The sequence below is a fragment of the Carex rostrata genome, chromosome 17 (genome assembly GCF_964058835.1).
Source record: "Carex rostrata chromosome 17, lpCarRost1.2, whole genome shotgun sequence".
NCBI lineage: Eukaryota > Viridiplantae > Streptophyta > Magnoliopsida > Poales > Cyperaceae > Carex > Carex rostrata.
Genome location: NC_135934.1, coordinates 6,027,811 through 6,051,496, shown reverse-complemented (window position 1 = coordinate 6,051,496; position 23,686 = coordinate 6,027,811). Strand labels below are relative to the sequence as shown.

General features: G+C 38.7%; 1 protein-coding gene across 1 annotated transcript; it reads left to right on the top strand.

Moving 5' to 3' along the window:
* Window positions 1-201: 201 nt before the first annotated feature.
* On the top strand, window positions 202-23,265 carry LOC144568809 (LEAF RUST 10 DISEASE-RESISTANCE LOCUS RECEPTOR-LIKE PROTEIN KINASE-like 2.5). Its single transcript, XM_078319203.1, has 3 exons — window positions 202-984; window positions 21,019-21,060; window positions 21,940-23,265. Exons 1-3 carry the CDS (start codon window positions 330-332, stop codon window positions 23,049-23,051), a joined length of 1,809 nt encoding a protein of 602 aa, XP_078175329.1. The 5' UTR covers window positions 202-329; the 3' UTR covers window positions 23,052-23,265.
* Window positions 23,266-23,686: the final 421 nt, after the last annotated feature.

Genomic DNA, 23,686 nt, shown 5'->3' with positions numbered 1-23,686 from the left:
TATTATTTTCTAATGAATGATACCCTAGATTTCGGTCATGCATTGGGTACAGTAGTCAAGCACTCAATCTTTGGGTAGTGCAAGAGAGGCATATAGTTTAGAAACTAAACTACCTTGTTGGTGACATTTTTCATAATTGTAGGGCCTAATTGCTTATCTTTCAATATCCCAGTCAAGGTCAGCTAATTCCCCATAATGAAGGAAACTATGCTATCGACAAATCCACGGCAAATTATATAAGAGGTTGCAAGAATAGCATGTCTGTCTCCATATCTTCTCCAATGTTTAGATATAGCTATAACTTAATATCTCGGTTGGTTTAATCTTTAATGGCCGCTTCAGTACTGGCTTGTCTTTTTTTCATTTTCTTCCTTCCCTGCTTCTCCAGCTTATGTCCACCTACACTTCCATGTAATCATTCTATTCCAATTAGGCCTCCTTTCTACATGCAATCAAACATTACGAAGGTTCCTAATTGTCTTGGTAAGATACTGATTGGATGTGACTATAATAAGCCATTTCTCTCTTGGTTTTCTAAGATATTATCATTGGAAAGCATCTCATATGAGAACAATACCATTACGGTTCAAGATCCTGATCTTAGTAGTTCCTTGGATAAATCTGGCTGTGGTAATCTTTATTTTAATTTTTCTACTCCTGTCAATGACTTTCACCATGAGATCCGCGAGCAATTGAAGACTAGCCTTTCTTCTATGATATGTGACCCTTTTAATCCGATACAATCACCACCCAAGATATTTGGAACGGATTACAACCTCAGCTACTGGCCATTTTCTGATGAAAATGATAAACCTCCGCCGAAGTGTTGGAATTCCCTTGCCCCGTCTTTTGAGTACATTTTCTCATTCAAAATTGCGAGCGACCAGCTTTCTCTGCTATCAGCTAGTTATTCAAATCATTTTCTAGCACAGCCTGGTTGCTTTGCGAAGTCGATAGATATTCTCGATCATAAAGGTGGTAAAGGTTAGTAGCTTGCATATTTTATCAATTTATCCTGTTAATTTTCTTTAACCTTTTTGTAAATTATGGGCAGTTCTACTTTTGAAATAGTTGTACAAATACAGTTCCATTTTTTATACAAGTTTTTCTTTCCCCTTTGGTATAATTAATGGGGTCTAGCAGCTCTATCAGAGACATACGAGACTTTCCTGATTAACCTTTAAGCCTATGACTGTTCAAAATTATTATAAATAGCTAACACTTTATTTAAAAAATTTCCATTTAAAGTTGCCTGGTCTTACTGTCATGTGAAAAATTCCCAATTTTCCCAATTGAAAATGATCAGATATCATACGGACCGTCAGATTCAAAATGGACGGAACAACTCGCCTTGTACTGTCCGATTAATTAGCGCCTATGCGGCTGTGCACCCCTCCAATAGCTGTCTCCCTGTAACATGCTCACCACCAATTAGCACCTTCACCACCGGAAATTCGATCTTTCTCTTCTCTTCTCTTCTCTGTAGTACTCCTTTCTTAGTTTCTTTCTTCTTTATGCCGCCACCTTGTGCAGTTACTTTTTTTTGATGGTTGGCAAAAAATATGCCAACAAATGCATTGATAAAGAAAAAGTTTTTATATACAAAGCCCTAAAGTTACTCTTATTCTGCTAATATAATAATTACAAGAATACTACCGTGATATCTCAATAATTACACAAAACTTGCCCAAAGGATAATTTCCATAGCCGTATCATCAATTAGACCATGCACTAATTTCCTTTTGTTAGAGAATAGCCTTCTATTTCTCTCTCGCCATAGGGCCCACGCTCCAGCCGCCCATATAACATCCCAGTGAGCCCTTTGCATCCGTGTCATGTTACAGTGTCCCCGTATCCAAGCCTGTAGGATACCCCTCTCGCTCCCGATTATCAAGTTATGGTGAGCGCCCAAACCTCTCCAAAATCTTCTTGCAAAGGGACACTCCCACATTAGGTGATCCCTTGACTCCGTCACGCTGGAGTCACACAGGTGGCAACCCGGTTGCACTATGCATCCTCTTACACCGAGAACTTCCTGTGTCAGGATCTTATCCTCCAGCATGAGCCATATGAAAAACCTTCATGGGGACCTTAATTTTCCATAGCCTTCGCTGTGTCCGAGATCTTAGCCCCCGATCGTGCATGGTTGTATACGCTGTTGCACATGAGAATTTTCCAGTGTCGGTCCACCTCCAAGAGATTTCAGAGCTAGTCCTGTCCACCGAAATTGAGTAGAAAGGAACCAATATAGCGAGATCTTTTATAAAAAAGGACGCATCTTGTGCTGGTAATCTTAATTGCTCTGCCGTAGTGATGCCATACAATCTTCTTATGGTGTTAGCCCATAGACCCGTCTGGTTGCTTTCCATTGTCCAAATCCATTTTGTCAATAGAGCATCATTTTGACAAGCCAGATCGATAACTCCCAGACCTCCATTAGTTTTCAGGGTGCACACCCTCTCCCAGTTAGCTAGGCAGTTGATTCCCCTACATATCCCATTTCCTTTCCAAAGAAAATTTCTCCTCATTCTGTCTATATGTTGCATCACTCCAATTGGTATTTTAAGTGCCTGCATGTAATGCAAAGGCATTGCTGACAAAACTGCCTTGACCAGTGTGATTTTACCCCCATAAGATAGTAGGTTGGATGCCCATCCCTCCAATTTGCCCTGTATAGCTGAGAGCATCGGTTGAAACTCGACCTTCCTCGGTTTTTTGACTGTCAATGGCAGCCCCAAATATCTAATTGGTAGGGTAGAAGATGGTGAGGACAAAATAGTCTGAATCGCCTGCACCAGACCATGTGGGACTGCTATTGGAAGAAAACAGCTCTTTCCCCTATTTATTTTCAGCCCCGTCAGACCTGCATATGCATCAAGCACATGGGTGATAATTCTCAAAGTTGCTGGATGAGCCTCACAAATTATCAATGTGTCGTCTGCGTACTAAATCGTTTCAGGGGATAAGAATACCGGAGCAGGCATCATTTGTACCGCGTTTGCCAGAAATCTGTTTAACGAGTCTGCCACCAGGATAAATAACATAGGTGAGAGCGGGTCCCCCTAACGCAGGCCCCGTTTATGTCGAAAATATCCCGAGTATATCCCATTTACCCTAATCGAGGAAGAGGATGAGCGCAGAATGCTCAGTACCGATGATGTCCATTGCGGTGGAAACCCCCTCTCGATTAGAAGGTTAATAAGAAAGCACCAATCTACTGTATCAAAGGCCTTCTCGAAATCTATCTTGTACAGTACTGTTGTTCGTACAATAATCTTTTACGTCTATTTGACTAATTTGCAAAAACATACAATTATTGAATTTTACGATTTCTTCTATTTTTTAGAATATGTAGGTCCAAGAAGAGTAAGAACTGCTGTATAATATGCTTGGACTGAAGAAATCACGAAGATTTTTATCAAGAATACTAATTGTAAAATCAAAAGCTTGGTAAAATATATATGAGGTTGATTAAATTGAGATAAAACGTTGGTAACGTTTTATAATGATCAGAAGCTTCAAAAGAATCAAGTTATAACGTTATAACGATTATAAAACCGTTGTAACGTTTTACAAACGTTATAACGGTTCACAAACGTTGTAACGTTTAACAGATACAGAACAACTGAAGAACTGTTGTTCAGTTCAAGTTATAACGTTATAACGATTATACAACCGTTGTAACGTTTTACAAACGTTATAACGGTTCACAAACGTTGTAACGTTTAACAGATACAGAACAACTGAAGAACTGATGTTCAGTACAAACTATAAACGTTGTAACGTTTATAAATCGTTATAACGTTTTGGAAACGTTGTAACGGTTATAAAACGTTATGTAACGTTTTACTAAGCTGTCAGAGAATTAAAATCCTAAAACGCATTTGAATAAAACGTTAGTAACGTTTTACAAAACGTTGGTAACGTTTTATATCAAACAGCTCATTTTTGAGCTGCCACTATAAATAGACTGAGGAGATCACTTTTCAATACACCTCAGCCGACCCTAATTAATTCAAAAGTGATTTTCTGAGAGCTTAGCCTACTCCATTGTTGTGAGAGCTTAAAACTTCAAAATCTCTCAAGCAACCTCAAACCTACTTCACTAATCTTGTTATAGATTAGGTTAGAGTGATCTATTGAGTGTTTCTCTTGTGTTCCTAGACAATCGAGACCTTGTTCTCATCTCTTTGAGTTGGCCGTTTGACCTCCCGCTTGGTGTGTAAGGGCTCAACGGTTCACAAGTTGTAATCCTTTCGTATTGGGTAATAGGAAGGCGCACCTCACAAGGTTGCGAAGCCCCGGAGACGTAGGCCTTTGTTTTGCCGAACTCCGTTATCACCCCGCGTGTCAAATTTCTCTAAACTCATCTCTTTACTTTCAATTGCAATTTAATTTCAGTTTTTGAGCAATTAGAGGTGCCCCTAAGGGCAACAAAGTGGTATCAGAGCAAGTTACTCGAATTAAGACACACTTAATTGGAGATTAGATCAACTTGACAAATGGCACCTTATAGATCCGTGAAAGAACCCCTAATTTTTGGTACTACTACCAAAAATTTCATGCATTGGAAGAAAACCATGATTAATTACTTGAATATCCTTGAGGTATGGTATGTGGTTGAAAAAGGGTATACACCAACATACTCAAGTGTAGCTACCGATAGTTCAACCGATGCCAAAATTGAGACCGTTGATTCCAAACAAACCAAGAAAGACAATGACCTAGCAACCAATGCCATATTCAATTTGGTTAGTGAATCGATAGCCTCACTCTTTGGTAGTGCATCAAGTGCGAAAGAAATGTGGGATGCTCTTGTAAACTGGTATGAAGGCAATACCCAAATCAAACGAACCAAAATAACCGGTTTAGAAGCAAAATTTGAAACCTTTAAGGTTGAAGATGGTGAAAGCATTGAGGATATGTATAATAGACTTATGCATATCCAAAATGAGTTTACCGAGTTGGGAGAACCACTTTCTAACAATAAACTTGTAGGAAAGCTATTGAGGGTGATGCTCATGAGGGATAAATGGTCCGGGTTGGTGAGTGCTCTAGAGGCAATCCAAGGCACGCACGACACATTCACACCGGATGACCTCTATGCTCATTTTAGGAGTTTTGAAGAAAAACTTCGACAATCCGGTGATTTGAAGCAAAGCTCAAAGTCCAAAACCGTAGCTTTTCCGGCACAAAACCGAAACTTTCCAAGCTCCTCAAACACCCGTCTTTCAAATGATCAATTTATCAACAAAATTGATCATGAAACATCCAAGGATGCCCTTCTCTTATCCAAAATGTTTCAAGGAATGCTTGACTTTGAAAGAAAATACAACAAAGAACGAGAAAAGAAGAACAAAAGGCTAATGTGTTTCGCTTGCCATAGAGAGGGGCATTCCATTCAAACATGATTCAAGCTATTTCCACAATTGAAGAACACGGATGGGGAAGCACAACAAGATCGAAAACCAAGACAAAAGTATGATGGGTACAAGAAGAAGAAAGCCAAAGCTATGCAAGCTTTGTTCTCGGATAGTGAGACGGAACAATCCGATACGGAATCGGAGAATGAAGAGGAGATCAACCTTGCATTGATGGCAAGTGTAGATGAAGGTCCCTCGAAAATTGACATAGACTCAATTATAGCTAGCAAAAACATCACCGATGAAACAACCATCAACTTTCTCATGGAGCTTGTTAAATCAAGGAATGCCAAGGAGGGAGATGATGGAGTCAACACCTCAACAAACTTCGCTAGTGAGGTACACTCAACACTTAGTCTTGATGGTTATGAGACCGAACTTGAATGTATAAATGAAGGTGGTGAAGAATATAGTGGTGAAATTGATATTGAAAATTGCATAATCACAAATGAGACCAACAATGATTTGTGTACCAATAGATTAGACACCAATGATGCAAGCACTTTCAAAAATGAAATTCTAACGCATGATGATCATGAATCTAGGTTGAAATCACTCCTTGATGAGTCCAATAGAACCTTGGTTGAGAAGGAAGGTATCATTCAAAAATTAATTGCTAAAAATGACATGTTAGAACTTGAAAATAAAAAGTTAAAAGCATCACACTTAGGTGAAATAGGCATTTTAAAAGTTAAAGTTCAAACCTTAGAAACTGAAATTCGGGCATTGAGATCTCCTAGTGAATTATCAAAAGTCACTAGTCTAGATCCCTATTATGTGAGCAAGTTGATACACGATCAATCCTATTATAAAAATGATAGAGTTGGTCTTGGATTTGAGAAGGGTAAATCCTCACTTAAATCTAATCACATGCAAGGCCCTAAAGGAAAAGGGGAACATTCTCAAACTTCAAGTATTCCAAATGCCAAACTAAAGTTTAATTGTGAACAATATTCAACTTATCAATTTTTTACTAAAAATGGTTTAACTCCTTTGAACAAGGAGTCATCTAAATTGAAGTCTTCTCATGTTTCACATGCTAAACAAGATCAAAAGTCACCAAATTATGCATTTAGGTATAAGTACAATAAAAGAATATCTAAGAACAAAAATGCTTCTAAAGATAGTGATAGGAACACTCTTAATCCAAAAGGGTCAAACAAAACATATTTTAAAGGACCCGATGGATGGTTTTATGAATTCAAAAATAAAATTGCTTTACAAAACCAAACTCAAAGAAATGGTTTAGCTAGAGATGTTCCCCAACATCACAATAGATTTGATTCTAATAAAACCAAGAGCATTGCATCTAAAGTTGCAAATAGGTCACATGGTAGTCATAAGAGGAGTTTGCATGAAGTGAAGTACCAACCCATTCTCAAACAAGGCCCTACTACTCAAAAGCAATCAACTACAATATGCAACTATTGTTGCAAACTTGGCCACACTTCCTTAGAATGTAGCTTTAGGAATGTAAACAACAAACATAATGTTGTTTGGGTTCCTAAAGCTATACTAGCTTAGGTTCACACTTAATCTCCCCTAAAAAATATTATAATTGCCAAAGATAAAGGGGGAGATTAAAGACAAGGTATATGTTAGTTACTAACTCAATAATAACTAATATATACTTTGTAGGTGTGTTTGATTTCATCTCAAAAGGAAAGTGCTTGGATCATTGATAGTGGATGCTCACACCATATGACCGGTGACAAATCTAATTTTAAATTCTTAGAACCTTATGATGGAGGTACGGTTACATTTGGAAACAATCAAAGAAAGAGCTCTATTATTGGTATAGGCTCAATTGGTAACCAACACTTGACCATATCCAATGTATATCTTGTTGATGGATTAGACTATAACTTACTCAGTGTAAGTAAGTTATGTGATTCGGGATACTATGCCAAATTTGATGCTAATGCTTGTCACATAGTTAAATCTTCGGATGATGCTCTAATCTATTCGGGTAAACGAAAGAAAAATGTTTATTACTTGTATTTTACTCATTTTGATTCCGGTGAAACTTGTCTAAGCGCCGTATCTAGTGGATCATGGTTATGGTATCGTAGGTTAGGTCATGTTTCAATTGATACCATTAAGAAATTGGTCAAACTAGACCTTGTGCGTGGGTTACCAACACATAAATTAGAACTTGAAGGATTATGTGATGCATGTGTTCAAGGTAAACAAACCAAGAGTAGTTTTAAATCCAAAGACATGGTTTCAACCGATCAACCTTTGCAATTGTTACATATGGATTTATTTGGACCAATTAGTGTACCAAGTTTGGCCAAAAAGAAATACGCATATATAATTGTAGATGACTATAGTCGCTTTACTTGGGTTTTATTCTTACAACACAAGGATGATGCAATTAGCAACTTCATTGAATTTTGCAAACGTGTTGAAAATGAAAAGGGGTCAAAAATCATTAGAATTAGAAGTGACCATGGGGGGGAATTTGAAAATGCAAAATTTGATCAACTTTGCTCTAAAAGGGGATATAAGCATGAGTATTCGGCTCCTCGCACACCTCAACAAAATGGGGTAGTTGAGAGAAAGAACCGAACCTTAGTTGAGCTTGCCCGAACCATGCTAAATGAATACTCCTTACCCAAACACTTGTGGGCCGAGGCGGTAAATACATCATGCTACGTGGTAAATCGCGTAAGCATAAGGACCATATTGAATAAAACACCATATGAGCTATGGAAAGGGTACAAGCCTAAGATATCTCATTTTAGAGTATTTGGTTCAAAATGCTTTGTTCTTGATGAATCTCCCAAAGTGACTAAATTTGATTCTAAATCAATTGAGGGAATGTTTGTAGGGTATTCAAATTCAAGTAAAGCCTATAGAATTTACATTCCATCTCAAAGAATTGTAACTGAATCCGTGCATGTTAAATTCGATGAAAATGCTAATCAAAAGGTCGAGAAAGGTATTGAGATTGTAGGTGTTGAAGTGCCAATTCTTGATCAAGATGAAGTTGAGACAAGAACCGACACAATTGAGAATCAACCCGAACAAACTCAACCCGAAATGGATACAACCAACAATATTGAAACAGATCAAATAATTGAAGATGCAACCAATAATGAGATGGATCCAATAGTTGAAGGACTGCAAACCGAAGAGATACAACCTCCAAGAATTGAGTACCAAATTCCTCAAGACCTAAGGGAAGTACCATCTCATCCTCTTTCTAATGTAATTGGTGATCCTGGGGAAAGGGTTAAAACAAGATCCAAATTAAATCAAATGATAGGTCATTGTGCATTTGTATCTCATATCGAACCTAAAAATTTCAAAGATGCAAATGTAGACCCTAATTGAATTTGTGCCATGCAAGATGAACTTGCTCAATTTGAAAGGAACAAAGTTTGGGAACTAGTACCGAAGCCAAATGATAGAATGATTATTGGAACCAAATGGGTTTTTAGAAATAAAAAGGATGAAGATGGAAATATAATTCGCAACAAAGCTAGGTTGGTAGCTCAAGGGTACAAACAACAAGAGGGTATTGACTTTGAAGAAACCTTTGCACCCGTAGCTCGTCTTGAATCCATTAGAATGCTTTTAGCATACGCCTCAAACAAAAATTTCAAATTATTTCAAATGGATGTTAAAAGTGCATTTTTGAATGGATTCATAGATGAGGAGGTGTATGTTAATCAACCTCAAGGCTTTGTTGATCCAACATTTCCTAATCATGTGTATAGACTCACCAAAGCACTCTATGGACTCAAACAAGCCCCTAGGGCATGGTATGGTAGATTAAGTTCCTTTCTAATTGACAATGAATTCATTAGAGGCAATAATGATACAACTCTTTTCACCAAGAAGAGAGATGGATCACTTTTGGTGGTGCAAATTTATGTAGATGATATAATTTTTGGTTCACCTAATGCGGCACTTGCCGAGGAATTTTCTTCTCTTATGAGTAGTGAATTCGAGATGAGCATGATGGGTGAATTGAATTTCTTCTTGGGACTCCAAATCAAGCAACTCATGGATGGCACCTTCGTTAGTCAAACCAAGTATGCGAAGGAGTTGATCAAGAAATTTGGAATGACCGAAAGCAATACAAGCAAGACTCCAATGGCTACGAATGCAAATCTTGACTCGGATCCAAATGGCACATCGGTGGACATCACTCAATACCGAGCTATGATAGGTAGCCTACTCTATTTAACTGCTAGTAGACCCGATATAATGTTTGCGATATGTCTATGTGCTAGGTATCAAGCAAATCCCAAAGAATTGCACTTGAAAGCCGTTAAAAGAATTCTTAAATATGTCAAGGGTAGTTTAAATTTGGGATTATGGTATGGCAAACAATCGGATTTAGACTTGATAGGATATGCCGATGCCGATTTTGCCGGAGACCGTATGGATAGAAAAAGCACAAGTGGTACATGCCAATTTCTTGGTGGTTCACTTGTATCTTGGTCAAGTCACAAACAAACCTCGGTTGCCCTTTCCACAACGGAAGCCGAGTATGTAGCGGCCGGTAGTTGTTGCACACAAATTCTTTGGATGATTCAATCCCTAAATGATTATGAAATTCGCTTCCGCAACGTACCAATTATGTGTGACAATACTAGTGCCATTATGATATCTAAAAATCCGGTCCTTCATTCTAGAACCAAGCACATAGAGATAAGGCATCATTTTATTAGGGATCATATAGAAAAAGGTGAAATTGAACTCATACATATCGACACCAAAGAACAAATTGCCGATATATTCACAAAACCCCTAAATACTCATCAACACAATGAATTGAGATTTAAATTAGGCATGCTTGAACTTATAGAATAAACATATTCATAACTTATTTCAATATAATCCTTTGCAATCAAAATAGTTCATTTAAAGAGTATTTTACAGAAATAAAACGTTATAACGTTTTTGAAAACGTTGGTAACGCTTTGTGAAAATTCAAAAGTCCGAAAGGTAAAACAAAACGTTGGACAAACGTTACACAAACGTTATAACGTTTGAGAAACGTCACAACGTTTTTAGAAACGTTGCAACGTTTGTTTGACAGGGGCTTACATTGTAAAAGTTTTATTCAAAATGTTGGTAACGTTTGTAAAGCGTTATAACGGTTACCTGACAAGGGACCAAAGTTGCAAAAATTACCTATGAAAACGTTGTAACGCTTTCCAAACGTTGGTAACGCTTTGTGAGAATTCAAAAGTCCGAAAGGTAAAACAAAACGTTGGACAAACGTTACACAAACGTTATAACGTTTTAAGTAAAAACAATGCATTTTTAACAAACGTTGGTAACGGTTTATAAACGTTGGTAACGATTTATAGCGAAAAGATGTTATATTGGCTCCAAATCCGTCCCTTCCTCTTACCTTCTTCATTTTTTCTTCTTTTCTTCTTCTTCTTCTTCTACTCCGCCTCTCTCTCTCTCTCTCTACCCATTCTAGTCATTTTCTTCACCAAATCAAGAGATTCTTCTTGATTTCTCTTCTCCTCTCTTCTCTCTACTCTATTCTCCTCTCCAAATCTCATTTCTCTCTATCTATCTCTCTCTCTCCAAAACCCTAGCCAAAACCCTAGGCGCAAATCCGACGATCCAACCGTTGGATTGACGATTCGGCTTCACCACTGCACTTCTAGGGTTCTCCTCTTCTCGGATTAGCGCTTCACTTCTTAATCGGTAAACTTTCTCTCTAAACCTAATCTAATGGCTCCAAAGAAAGATGCGGTGGCTAAGGGTGGTAAGAAAAGACGTGTGGACTCGGAGGGTGGTCAAGGAAGTGGGGGGAATCTAGAACCAAATTGGATCATTCACCGGTCAAATAGATACCTATTCCGGGATATTGTTGCCTATGAGAACTATGCGGGTTCTTTCATGAATAGGAAAATAACCGAATGCTATCGGTTTGACAAATCCGTAGTCACCTTCTCACAACCCGAGGATGACAAGGTAATTGCTTAAGTGAATCATTTGGGTTGGGAACCTATTATGACATGTTTTGAACCCTACACTCAACTTCTTACCCGCACGTTTTATGCAAACATCAAAACTAGTGATGAACCATTCATGATTACCTCTTGGGTTGGCGGGAAAGAAATCGTGCTTTCTCTGAATAATGTGGCTCAATGGCTTGGGGTTGAGAATGACGGGGAGGAAACCTACCCCTTGAGGAGTTGGCCTCTTTATGCCGATGGAACCTCAAATGATTATAAGAAATGGTTTGACTGAAATTACATATCCGGGTCTTCAATCTATGTTTCTCACCTTCCGTCTCTACATCGGTTGCTTTTTCTTTTCATCAACAACATCCTCATGCCCAAAGCCACAATCAAAACCAATCTTGAGTGGGGACCCATGTACTTTCTTCGTCATCTCATTCAAATGGATGGAAAAAGGATCAACATACCCTACTTCTTCCTTCGACACATTAATGGTGCATTTTCAACCACAAACCACTCTCTACCTTATGCCCATCTCATTCACAAAATCATCCGCATCAACGGTATCCAATTACCTGAAGATGCAGAAGTAACCTTCCCGACCAATTTGGTTGACCACTTGACAAGGATCGGGTGGGTTTATGGTCATTCAGACTCGGGTCTGAGGCGCTACGAACCCGATGCAAGACCCATCAACCAATGGATAAACCATCAAGAGGCCCTACCCAATCAATATTGGGATCCAGAAAAAGAAGTGGCACCAGCTCAACCTCAACCACAACCTCAACCGCAATACGTGCCACAAGCGGGTGAGTTTGTTCCTCCTCAAGGCCAAGAAGCGCAAATGATGTGGCTTTGTCAACAAATGTATGCTCAAAGTCTTGAGATTCAACGGAATCATCAAGCCACGCAAAAGAGGTTCGATAATTTGGAAAAGGGGCAAATGAGTATAAGAAAACAAATGCGAGCACATGCTCGAGCTCTCAATGTGCTTGATGAAGCACAATCCAGTCTCTCAAATCGCTTCATTAAGCAATATGGTCCCTCGGGAAGCCCGGCACGAGCACGTGAGAATCTGGTTGAGGAAGAGGATCTAGATGATGTGGAAGAGGAGCTTGAAGGTAATGGAGGAGAAGAAGTGCCTGACGCACCAAACGACCCCATGAATGACGAATAGACCGCACTAGTTTCAAAATTAAAAACTTGCTAATTTAAAATTGTGTGTTAATTGCATGAATTGTTTGTTGATTGCATGTTTAATTTTAATTGTTTGAATTGGTTCTAATTTAGTTGTATTAGTTGAATTGTTGCTTTGAAATGGTTTAAAATTGTTTTGAATTGTTAAATTGGTGAATTTCAACTAGTTTTAATTTGTTTGAATTGCATGACTTGATTGAATTGTGTTATTTGGAATTTGGTGTGGATATGTATGAGATGTAGATGTTCTTAATTGTGATGTATGAATTGCTAACTTGTTAGGGGGTATATTGCAAAATTGGTTGAATATGTCCAATTGGATATATTGGAGCCTTGACAAGTTGTATTAAATTGCTTGGATTGTATGAATCGAAATGTCTTATATGCATGGTTTATGCATATTGATATATATAAGTTGATATGGTGAATTGAAATTGAATTGTATTGCATGTTAAAGCTATGCCCTCAACTTTATTTTTATTTTCTAAATTATTGTTGCTATATTACTAAATTAAGGGGGAGTGCATGATTTGAGGGGGAGCACTTTAAATTAGTGCTAATTTTTCACCCTTTCGTCGATTTCCAAAAGGGGGAGAAATTGGTACAAATGGATTGAAATGCAAAATCAAAATTGGATTAACTAATATTTGAAAATTTTCGATTTATGCACTTACTCACATTGTATGTTTTTGCAAATCGCCAAAAGGGGCAGTACTGTTGTTCGTACAATAATCTTTTACGTCTATTTGACTAATTTGCAAAAACATACAATTATTGAATTTTACGATTTCTTCTATTTTTTAGAATATGTAGGTCCAAGAAGAGTAAGAACTGCTGTATAATATGCTTGGACTGAAGAAATCACGAAGATTTTTATCAAGAATACTAATTGTAAAATCAAAAGCTTGGTAAAGTATATATGAGGTTGATTAAATTGAGATAAAACGTTATGAACGTTTTCAAAACGTTGGTAACGTTTTATAATGATCAGAAGCTTCAAAAGAATCAAGTTATAACGTTATAACGATTATAAAACCGTTGTAACGTTTTACAAACGTTATAACGGTTCACAAACGTTGTAACGTTTAACAGATACAGAACAACTGAAGAACTGCTGTTCAGTTCAAGTTATAACGTTATAACGATTATACAACCGTTGTAACGTTTTACAAACGTTATAACGGTTCACAAACGTTGTAACGTTTAACAGATACAGAACAACTGAAGAACTGATGTTCAGTACAAACTATAAACGTTGTAACGTTTATAAATCGTTATAACGTTTTGGAAACGTTGTAACGGTTATAAAACGTTATGTAACGTTTTACTAAGCTGTCAGAGAATTAAAACCCTAAAACGCATTTGAATAAAACGTTAGTAACGTTTTACAAAACGTTGGTAACGTTTTATATCAAACAACTCATTTTTGAGCTGCCACTATAAATAGACTGAGGGGATCACTTTTCAATACACCTCAGCCGACCCTAATTAATTCAAAAGTGATTTTCTGAGAGCTTAGCCTACTCCATTGTTGTGAGAGCTTAGACAATCGAGACCTTGTTCTCATCTCTTTGAGTTGGCCGTTTGACCTCCCGCTTGGTGTGTAAGGGCTCAACGGTTCACAAGTTGTAATCCTTTCGTATTGGGTAATAGGAAGGCGCACCTCACAAGGTTGCGAAGCCCCGGAGACGTAGGCCTTTGTTTTGCCGAACTCCGTTATCACCCCGCGTGTCAAATTTCTCTAAACTCATCTCTTTACTTTCAATTGCAATTTAATTTCAGTTTTTGAGCAATTAGAGGTGTCCCTAAGGGCAACAAGTACAACCGGGAGTTTCTTACTCACACAGAAACTCAGGAATTCCCTAGCCGAGAGAAAGGACTCCATTAATGATCTACCTTGTACAAAAGCCGTCTGGTTTGGAGTAATTAGTTTTGATAAGTGCGGCCTCAGTCTATTAGCATAAATCTTGGTAATCAACTTGGCTATAGTGTTTATCACACTGATCGGTCGGTAATCTGAAACTTGTTCTGGATTTGGCTTCTTTGGGATGAGTGTAATAGAAGCCCTATTAAGCCTTTTTATACACGTATCCTTTGTACTAAACTCTCTGATAAAGGCCATAATGTCATGCTTGATCAGTGGCCAGAAAGCTTGATAGAATTCTATTGGCAACCCATCTGGCCCGCTTGCCTTCCCTCTCGGCATGTCATTAATGGCCCTTAAAGTTTCCTCCTCAGAGATTGGATCATCAAGGCTCTTGAGATCTTCTGCCAGAGATGGACCAACTTTTCCGGATAAATCAAAAGGTCGTTGATGCGGTGACCTATGGCCCATGATTTCCAGAAAATGCTGACGTAAGAATTCCGGCATGTCGTTAGCCGGTACTGTTGTCCCTGCATCTGATAGGACTGACACCATTGAGTTAGCATTTTTTCTACTGTTTGCCACTGCATGGAAGTACTTAGTATTCTTATCGCCTAGTTTAAGCCAGGTGCATCTTGATCTTTGCTTCCATTTGGCCTCCTTATCTCCTGCCAGCACTCTGATATGTTCTCTTAGCCGAATCCTCAGTCTGAATTCAATTGTATTTAGTTCTCTGAGTTATTCTACTCTGTCAAGTTGTTGTAGAACCCATTTGGAGCGGCCCAGTTCTGTATCCCTTTTCTTGAATTTTTCCTGCGCCCATTTCCTGAGTTCTTGCTGCACCACATAGATTTTTCGCCTAAAGCTCTCTATTGGTTCTGGGCATGAAATAGAAGCCCAAGCCTGGGCTACCACCTCATGAATATCCCGGTAATTAAGCCAGAATGTTTCGAACTTAAAATGCCTTTTTGGTGGGTTGATATGTGGTGTAATTCTTAACATCAGTGGGACATGGTCAGATGCAGTAGCTGGCAAGTCTCGTAAGTCAAAAGATGCACCACAATTGTTCCAATGGTTGGATAGAAGGGCTCTATCAAGCTTTGAGAATGTCGGTGATGGTCGTTTGTTTGACCAAGTGAATGCCCACCCTTGCAAAGGAACCTCAGTGAGACTTGTATCATCTATAAAATTATTAAAATCCAACATGGTTCCCAAATTGCGAACCTCCCCTGTTGTATCTGTAATAGCACGGTATAAATTAAAATCACCAAGGATCAGCCAAGGCAGAGAGTTTTTTGCTCGAATGCTTGTAAGTTCTTGCAAAAAAATTCTCTTTTCCGGATCCTCTTGAGGCCCATAAACACTCGTACACATAAAAGTTAAATCTTTTATTTTTAATATTACAGTAACTGTGTATTGTAATATAAAGGAATCGATAAGAGAGAATATATGGCTCCACGCGAGCAAAATCCCTCCTCTCGACCCTTCCGCCTCTAAAGAAAAAAATTGTCTAAATTTAGGAGGGCACACTTGCCTAACCTCAAAGATAGAACAATTACTCAACTTGGTTTCTTGAAAACATATTATGTCCGGATTATGTTCGGATGTTAGGTCCTTTATAACCGCACATTTTTTTGCATCTCCCAAGCCTCTCACATTCCAATTTAGAATATTAATAGGAAAAGAAATTGCATTAATCATTTAAAAGAGGTAGTTCACACAAAAACGCACTCGGCGGTGTTACAAACCCGGCACATGCACGGTATCACAAAATTAAACACCTAACACAATGCTAACTACCTAACTCCTCATCGGAGAAATCATCCGCACTATCAAACTCAAACCCATCTAAAACAGACTCATTTAAATTCCGCCCCACATTAACTATACCTACTGATTCACCAATTTCCTGACTTGTGCTTGCTGGATCCCAATTACCTTCTTCAGCTTGGCCGATTGCAGCCCCTGTTGCACTTGGATCCAAGACCCTTCTTCCCAGACCCGATCCAGATGCCACATTAGTGAGAAACCCCATGGCCACCTCCTTCAATCCACAGTATTGGTCCACCAGATCCACTTGTTGCTGTTGAAGCGGATTCGGGGCCAAGACTTCATTCCTCAAAGCCATGAGCAAGGCTGCTTGCTGCTCCGGATTCATGGTGATATTACCATCTTTAGTCGTTCTCTTGACTCTAGGTTTCGTGTTATTATACCTCTTAGTCACACCTCGTACTGAAATTCTCGCACTTCTCCTCAAATTATGCTAGCTTTTGGGTTCAAAAGGCTGGGGTATCAGTGGTGGTGCCTCTTCTTGCTCAACCTCCAATTGGGGAATCTCGGCCTCTCCTTGCACAACCTCCACGTGTAGAGTTGACGCTGCTGCAAAAAGATGTGCTTGAGCGGGGTTTGCCAAGGCACCCAGATATGCCTCTTCTTCATCCCTCAACCTGTCTTGCTCATCCAATTCCAATTGTAATTTATTAATTTCATCGTCAAAGTCCTCTTCTTGGTAATTCGAACCTGTTTGATCCATCTGACCCATTTCGGTTAGTAAAGAAGAATGGTATTCTGACTCTAAATAATCATTCACATCTAAATCCTCTTCATATGACTCAAAAATCAGATTAGAGTTAGAACCAATCACGGGATCTGGCTCCTTCCCTGGCTCCACCAGCACCACCTCTTCCAATTCTTCCTCTGGTTCCTCAAACGGTTCTTCATTCATAGGGTCAGGTTCATTTCTTTCCAACTCAGTTGACTGCTCTGTTTCAGTCAAGTAGTCACCCACCACTGGCTCCATGAGATGGGAGTCAGAGACAAGGCTGTTGGGATGGGGAGAAAGAGGGTGCGGGTTAACGGGTTCAAGAGATAGGCTTGGGTTGGGTAACGGGTTTGAGACTGGTGATATTAAATTCAGCTGTGCCGAATTAATTGGGATAATCTGGTTGGGTTGGGAGTGTTCAGAGGCTTGGCCCGGTTGATTAGCTTGATCCATAATTGAATTTATTATTTGAGTTGGAGAAAATTCAATTACAGGGCCTATTTGAGAAGTTGGGCTTTGGATGAGAATTGGATTTAAATTTGTATTTTCGGCATGGATAGGAGATAAGCTAATTGTTGAATTAGAAGTGGTTATCTGTGCCTTGCTTAGCTGTATCTCGCTGTGCAAATTCAAATCAGGAATTTGAATGTTCTCTCTGACCAAAGTCATCTCATGGGTCCCACTATTGCTCTGTTGAATTACCAAGGTACTAGGTACAATTTTAGAGGCCGTATCTAACCTAATAGATTTTGTTTTAGATCCCCTCTTTTTTGATCTCACTGGACCCTCCATTTGTTCAGGAAATGCCTTACCTTTTCCTTTCCACTTTTGGTCAGTGACCGGAGTCGGTTTTGCGGCGGCGACAGGTTGCGCCTGTTGGTGATGATTCACGAATTTTGGATTTGCCCGCAAGGTCCCACCGAGGTCATCCTTCTCTTTGCCGGTTGGAAGATTTACCCAAATATTATACAAGGTTGCAAACTCAATAGTTACTCCATTACCTTCTGTTATATCTTGGTGACCGGCTACAGCCCTTGCATTATCCAGTTTCACTTTTTTGAAGAAATTTTCGGTTGGAGTTGTGTCAATAGGAAGGCTAAGTGGTACCGATTCTTCGATCCAACTATGAACTTGTAGATCAATGTCACGAGCTATGCCTCGAATCCACATCCTTAAAGCAAGAGGGATGTCGCTTAATTCGGGTATGGCCACCACCGCCATCATACTCTCGAGAGATGACGACTTGGTAAGAGAGGAATGATCAAGCACAATGCCAAAAGAGCTAACCGCCGCAATAAGGTAGTCGATGCACCATGCTTGTGGTGCTAGTTTCTTGAGTTCAACCCACACCTTATACTTTAAAGACATTGGATAACCATTCACTGGAGCACTCCATGGGAAAGCTACGTACCCGAGTTCTTGGAGAGGCTTGCCAAAGTTGAGAAGGAACTTGTGTCGGTCCATACCGATTGGCAATAAAAGGAGGTATTGTTGACCCGACATGTGAGTGATCGGGTAAGGGTAGTCCGAACGGCACGTTGACATCAAGACTGCTTGCAAGATATGAGTCGTGTTAGCGGGACGGAGCCTTGCGTCGATGACTATTGCACGGTTTAAGTCGAGCGCATCTTGCCTCATTTGTTGTGTCTCAGGAATAAAAACATTCACCACTTTCGGCTGGTTCTTGGGGAGCTCCTCTTCCCCCAAGTTGCCTCGTGGAATCAAAGGGTCGAACCGTGTTTGATTCGATGCACGCGAGCACGACTTCGCCTCGTGACCCTTCTTCCAACATAATGCACAAACGCGTTCGTCACTCGTACACTCTTGTTGGCTATGTCCTAAATTAAGGCAATTATAACAGCGGCCCCTCCATTCCTTAAGGTTGGGGTCAGGTGGAAGGGGAAGAGGATTTGGGGGTGGGGAGGAGCCAGGCTTGGTCGAGGTTGTTGCGGTTGAGGCTTTTATTGAGGAAGGCTCCCATGGGTTTAGGTCCAGAAAATGACGCCAAGGTGGATATTGATATCTTTGAGTAGAGTTGGGAGTGGGGATTGATATGGGCCGTGTACGGCCTGTGAGAAGGAGAGAGCAGGGGGTGTGGTGGAGATATTAGGACTTAAATGGGTGGTACGTAAAGCAGCATGGCTTTGCATTAAGTGAACGTATGGAGAAGGAAAATGGTTGGATTTTCTTTTTGCCATTAAGTTCTTTGTTGCTGGTGGTTGAAAGGAATTAATTGTGAAATTTTGATGAAAGGCAGAGTTATCTTTTGTAGTTGAAAAAGGTCTGGCGCCATTCATGCTTGGTAGGGGTATGGAAGGAAATAAAGAAGCAATAGTACCCATGTCATTAAATTCCTTGACATCTCGTTGATGTGGTAGCCGTCTAGCATAATGATAACTACCATTAAATGAGAACTGACCTGGGGAGGGAGAAATAGTACTGTTGAAATGCTTTTGGTGTTGTGAACGGCGGGCTTGAGTGTTGTTTGCAACCCTGTGCTGTGGCCGGCGTGTGAATTGCCTTGGAAAGGTGTCATGTCTCCTCTGTCTCCATTCATTATTTTGCTTGTTTTGAGAGAAAACCCTTGGGAAGGAAAACCTCTGACGACGCCATCCTGCTTTGCTTGGTTGAGTTTGCCGGCAGACAACAGTGTACCAGCCGTCACCAGTATGTGTAGTCTTCAAGTTCCCCATTGCTGATCGCTTTTCAAATCGCCAAAAATCGCCTTTGAAATCTCCTTAGTTAACGGGTCCGCTTACCTTAATGGGTCGTTCATCACATCATTTCATCGTTTGTGCAGTTATTATTGCATACCAGGTGCTCGATCATTTGTTTCTGAAAGAGCATATTAGCTAGACTCCAACATTTCCCCCCACCGTCCATTTTGTATTCAACCACCATGTTTCCTACCACTGTTGAGTTTTGAACACGGCCGTCTGTTGCTCTTTCTCTACCTCGACAATCCCTTTACGCACTTTATCACATGCTTACATAGGTGTTTGATGAAATGCCTGAAAGAGCCTGTTCTTGCTAGGCTTACGTCAACCAGTTTGGTGCTGCAAGACAAGAACTAAGTGATGTACTCCTGGACGGGCTTCACTTTCTATGGGGGCATATCAAAGGATTTGTCTATACTTGGCTTTCTTCATACATCTCTTCTCAGCTGCCATGACACACAAATGCAGTTCCACTATCATCATCACTGCATATTATGTAGTACTCTTGTTAGGTATCTAATTATGTTTCTCAATGAAGAGTGGAATCAAATATCCCTTCTTTTGAATATGAAAAGAAAATTAAACCAAAAAATTTCAAATAGTCAACTGATTTAGTGCTTCTAAAGGCCCGGTCATATTAAACTCAGTTACTCTCTTCTGATATAAACACTTCTTCATAAATCTTCTTTTTGGGGTATTCTAAAGCCTTATCTTATCTCTACTACATTAGCTTGTTTTTTTTTTCAGTCAATTAAAAAAAAAACACTTTCAAACTGAAAATGATGTTACAGAGCAATTTTCTTTTCAACAACCTTGTTGGAATAATTAAGGGGATGGTGATTTCCTGATGTTGAGAAGAGAAGATTTTGACCAAGTCTATTGTCATTTGTGCTTATGCCTATAATTTAAGTAAGCTATTGCTTGCCTTCTTTCCTACTTCCGTCTAACGCTGCCCATGTAATTGTGACTTTAAGGCCTTATTAAATCAATGTTAGATAGTCTTTGGCTCTTTTACTTTTCCAGAGAAATTCCATTTTTGAAGGTGGTCAACCGTTTCTCTGAAGGTTTCCATTTTCTTCTGGTTTGTAGCACATCTCTCACACTAATGTACTCTGGAAATTGCAGATTCCAGTACTAATCACTCTCCACTAATTGATCTCGATTGTGTTTATTATTATTTTAACTAGTTCTTCTTTAAGCTGCTTAGATACCTGCTTCTTTTTCCTCTTTTTGTTAATAAAGCAAGCCTGAGACTAATTTTACTCTTCAATTTTTCATGCTCATGTACTCATTATTCTATATTGACCTCTATTTTTGTTTCTTTGCGCTGCAGGGAAAATGGTCAGAGCAAAAAGACAAGATGTCATTATAATTTGTAAGATATTATTTAGCTTGCATCCTCTCTATTCATTCCATTTCATTAGCATGTAAGATATTATTCAGGCTCATGTGCTCAGTTAACCAGATATGGCTGCAAAATTTCTGGAAGAAACTTCATTTCATAATTCAGCAATATTAGGTTAAATTTACTTCTATGTCCCCGAGCTTCATCTTACAGTCCACTATAGAAAAGAAATGTCAAAGAAAAAAGAAGGAAGAAAGTAGCGTAATAGAAAATTAAAGTTTTTTTTTATTACCTGATTTGTACTGTTCTGAATTAATAAGGCCAGCGCTAATGCTTGCAAGTATCCATTATTCTCTTGCTACTCCTTTTCTTAATAACCTCTCAATCGTTGTTGAACCATGATAATTTTTCCATTTCTCAAGAATAGTTTCCTAATAATCTATTTGTTTTCCCTTGTTTCTTTCATTCCCCATGTTTGTCGAACCTATATTATCTGATATGAAACCTAAATTATTTGTTTAATGTGAAATTGATACTGGCAGTAGAACTTTTTAACTATAAATAATATATATCAGCTGTCAGACCAGTATCCTATCCATTATCTCTGTGTTGAGGTTCTAATGTAGAATATCCCAACATGCTCCCATTAAGATCCAGCTAAAAATATATTCTAACTTGGTAGTGGAAGTTAATTTTTTAATAAGAGAACTAGTGGAAGGTAATTTAAATTAATATATTATCTATTAGTGACTTCATTGTGTAATTTATTCTAAAGTGACCATCTTACTATTTATATTTCTCTTCTGTTTACACTAAATCTGTTAGTTTCTAAAATTAATTAAAAATATTTGCACTCTATAGTTTGTAATGTGTATACATACTGATTACTTGTATTTGTTCTTAATGTAGGTACAGCAGTAGTACCGTTAGCATTCATTGTAGCATGTCTTATTTTGATTTTAAAGCTTCAAAGTTTCAAAAAATGTGCCGAACGCATTTTATCAGGCAAAAACAGACCTCAAGGAAATATTGAAATGCTCTTAGAAAAATATGGATCATTTGCACCAAGAAGATACAAATATGCAGAGGTAAAGAAAATTACATGCTTGTTTCAAGATACACTAGGTAAAGGAGGTTTTGGCACCGTATACAGGGGAAGATTGCAGGATGGCCGTTTGGTTGCTGTCAAAATTTTGCACAAGTCTTCAAGTGATAGAGAGGAGATTTTGAATGAGATCCTGAGCATTGGCAGAACTTCTCATGTCAATGTTGTCAATCTAGTAGGCTTTTGCATTGAAGGCTCCAAGCATGCTCTAATTTATGAATACATGCCAAATGGATCACTAGACAATTATATATACTCTGAAAATCCAAAAGCAGTTCTTGGTTGGGAGAAGTTATATGAAATAGCAATTGGTATTGCAAGAGGTTTAGAGTATTTGCACCGAGGTTGTAATGCACGTATTGTGCATTTTGATATAAAGCCTCAGAACATTCTGTTAGATGAAGATTTCAACCCAAAAATTGCAGATTTTGGTTTGGCAAAATTGTGTCCACCAAAAGAAAGCATTCTTTCCATGGCTGAGATGAGGGGAACCACTGGATACATTGCTCCTGAAGTCTTCTCTCGAAGCTTTGGGGTTGTTTCAACAAAATCTGATGTATACAGCTATGGAATGGTGCTGTTGGAGATGGTAGGAGGAAGAAGGAATGCAAAACCAAGCGTTGAAAATCCAAGCCGAGAGTACTTTCCACATTGGCTTTATGATCGTCTTGTTGAAGGCAGTCCAATACAAGCTTGTGATGCATCAATCAAAACTGAAGAAATTGCAACGAAGATGGGCATAGTTGGTTTGTGGTGCACACAAACGTCTCCGGCCAATCGGCCCTCAATGAACAGAGTCATGGACATGCTGGAGAAAAGTTTGCACGATTTGAAAATGCCACCAAAACCTTACCTGTCTTCTCCCCCTCATTTCACCATATCATCAGATACTTGTCATACTCTAAGTTTGGCTTAAAGTGCAAGCATATAATGCGCCAAGGATTTATATATTTGTACCATCAACTATCAATTCGGAGTCTTATTCCGACTATTTATTTATTTGGGCTAACTCACTGTATATCACTGTACGGGTGACAGCTCATTTGTAGGAGAGTCAACAAAACCCTTTAACTGTTTATACGATATGTAACGTATTCGATGAAGTATGGATAAGAATATTTTCTCGTTAACTTCGTGGATATGAATATGGGTAAAAAAAATATTTCGTTAGCTTATCAGATAATGGCACAGGCCGTATCCGTTACCCTATATAGTTTAATTGATAAATATTATATTACTAGTATCGTACCCGTGCGTTGCAACGGAAACATATTATATAATGAAGAAGATCAAGAGCTTGATTTATAATTTGAATTTCAAACTTTGATGCAAGTAAAGAAATTTGATAAAAAAAAAAAAAGACAAATGACTTGTAGAAATATATACATCTCATAGGCAAAAGCCAAAATGACAAAAAAATATTAAAACCCCTCCTCAATATATGTTCTTTATATAATTAACAACTGAAACTAAGAACGAACATAAACATACTAATAAAAAAAGAATATTTTATCTTATCAAAATTAAAGAAATAAAATTGAAAAAAGATTC

Bases quoted from the DNA above. Each gene is read 5' to 3' on its own strand.
- LOC144568809 (XM_078319203.1), top strand. From the start codon at position 330: ATGGCCGCTTCAGTACTGGCTTGTCTTTTTTTCATTTTCTTCCTTCCC. The intron at 985-21,018 runs GTTAGTAGCTTG...TTTGCGCTGCAG, and splicing joins CGATCATAAAGGTGGTAAAG to GGAAAATGGTCAGAGCAAAA. The intron at 21,061-21,939 runs GTAAGATATTAT...TTCTTAATGTAG, and splicing joins ACAAGATGTCATTATAATTT to GTACAGCAGTAGTACCGTTA.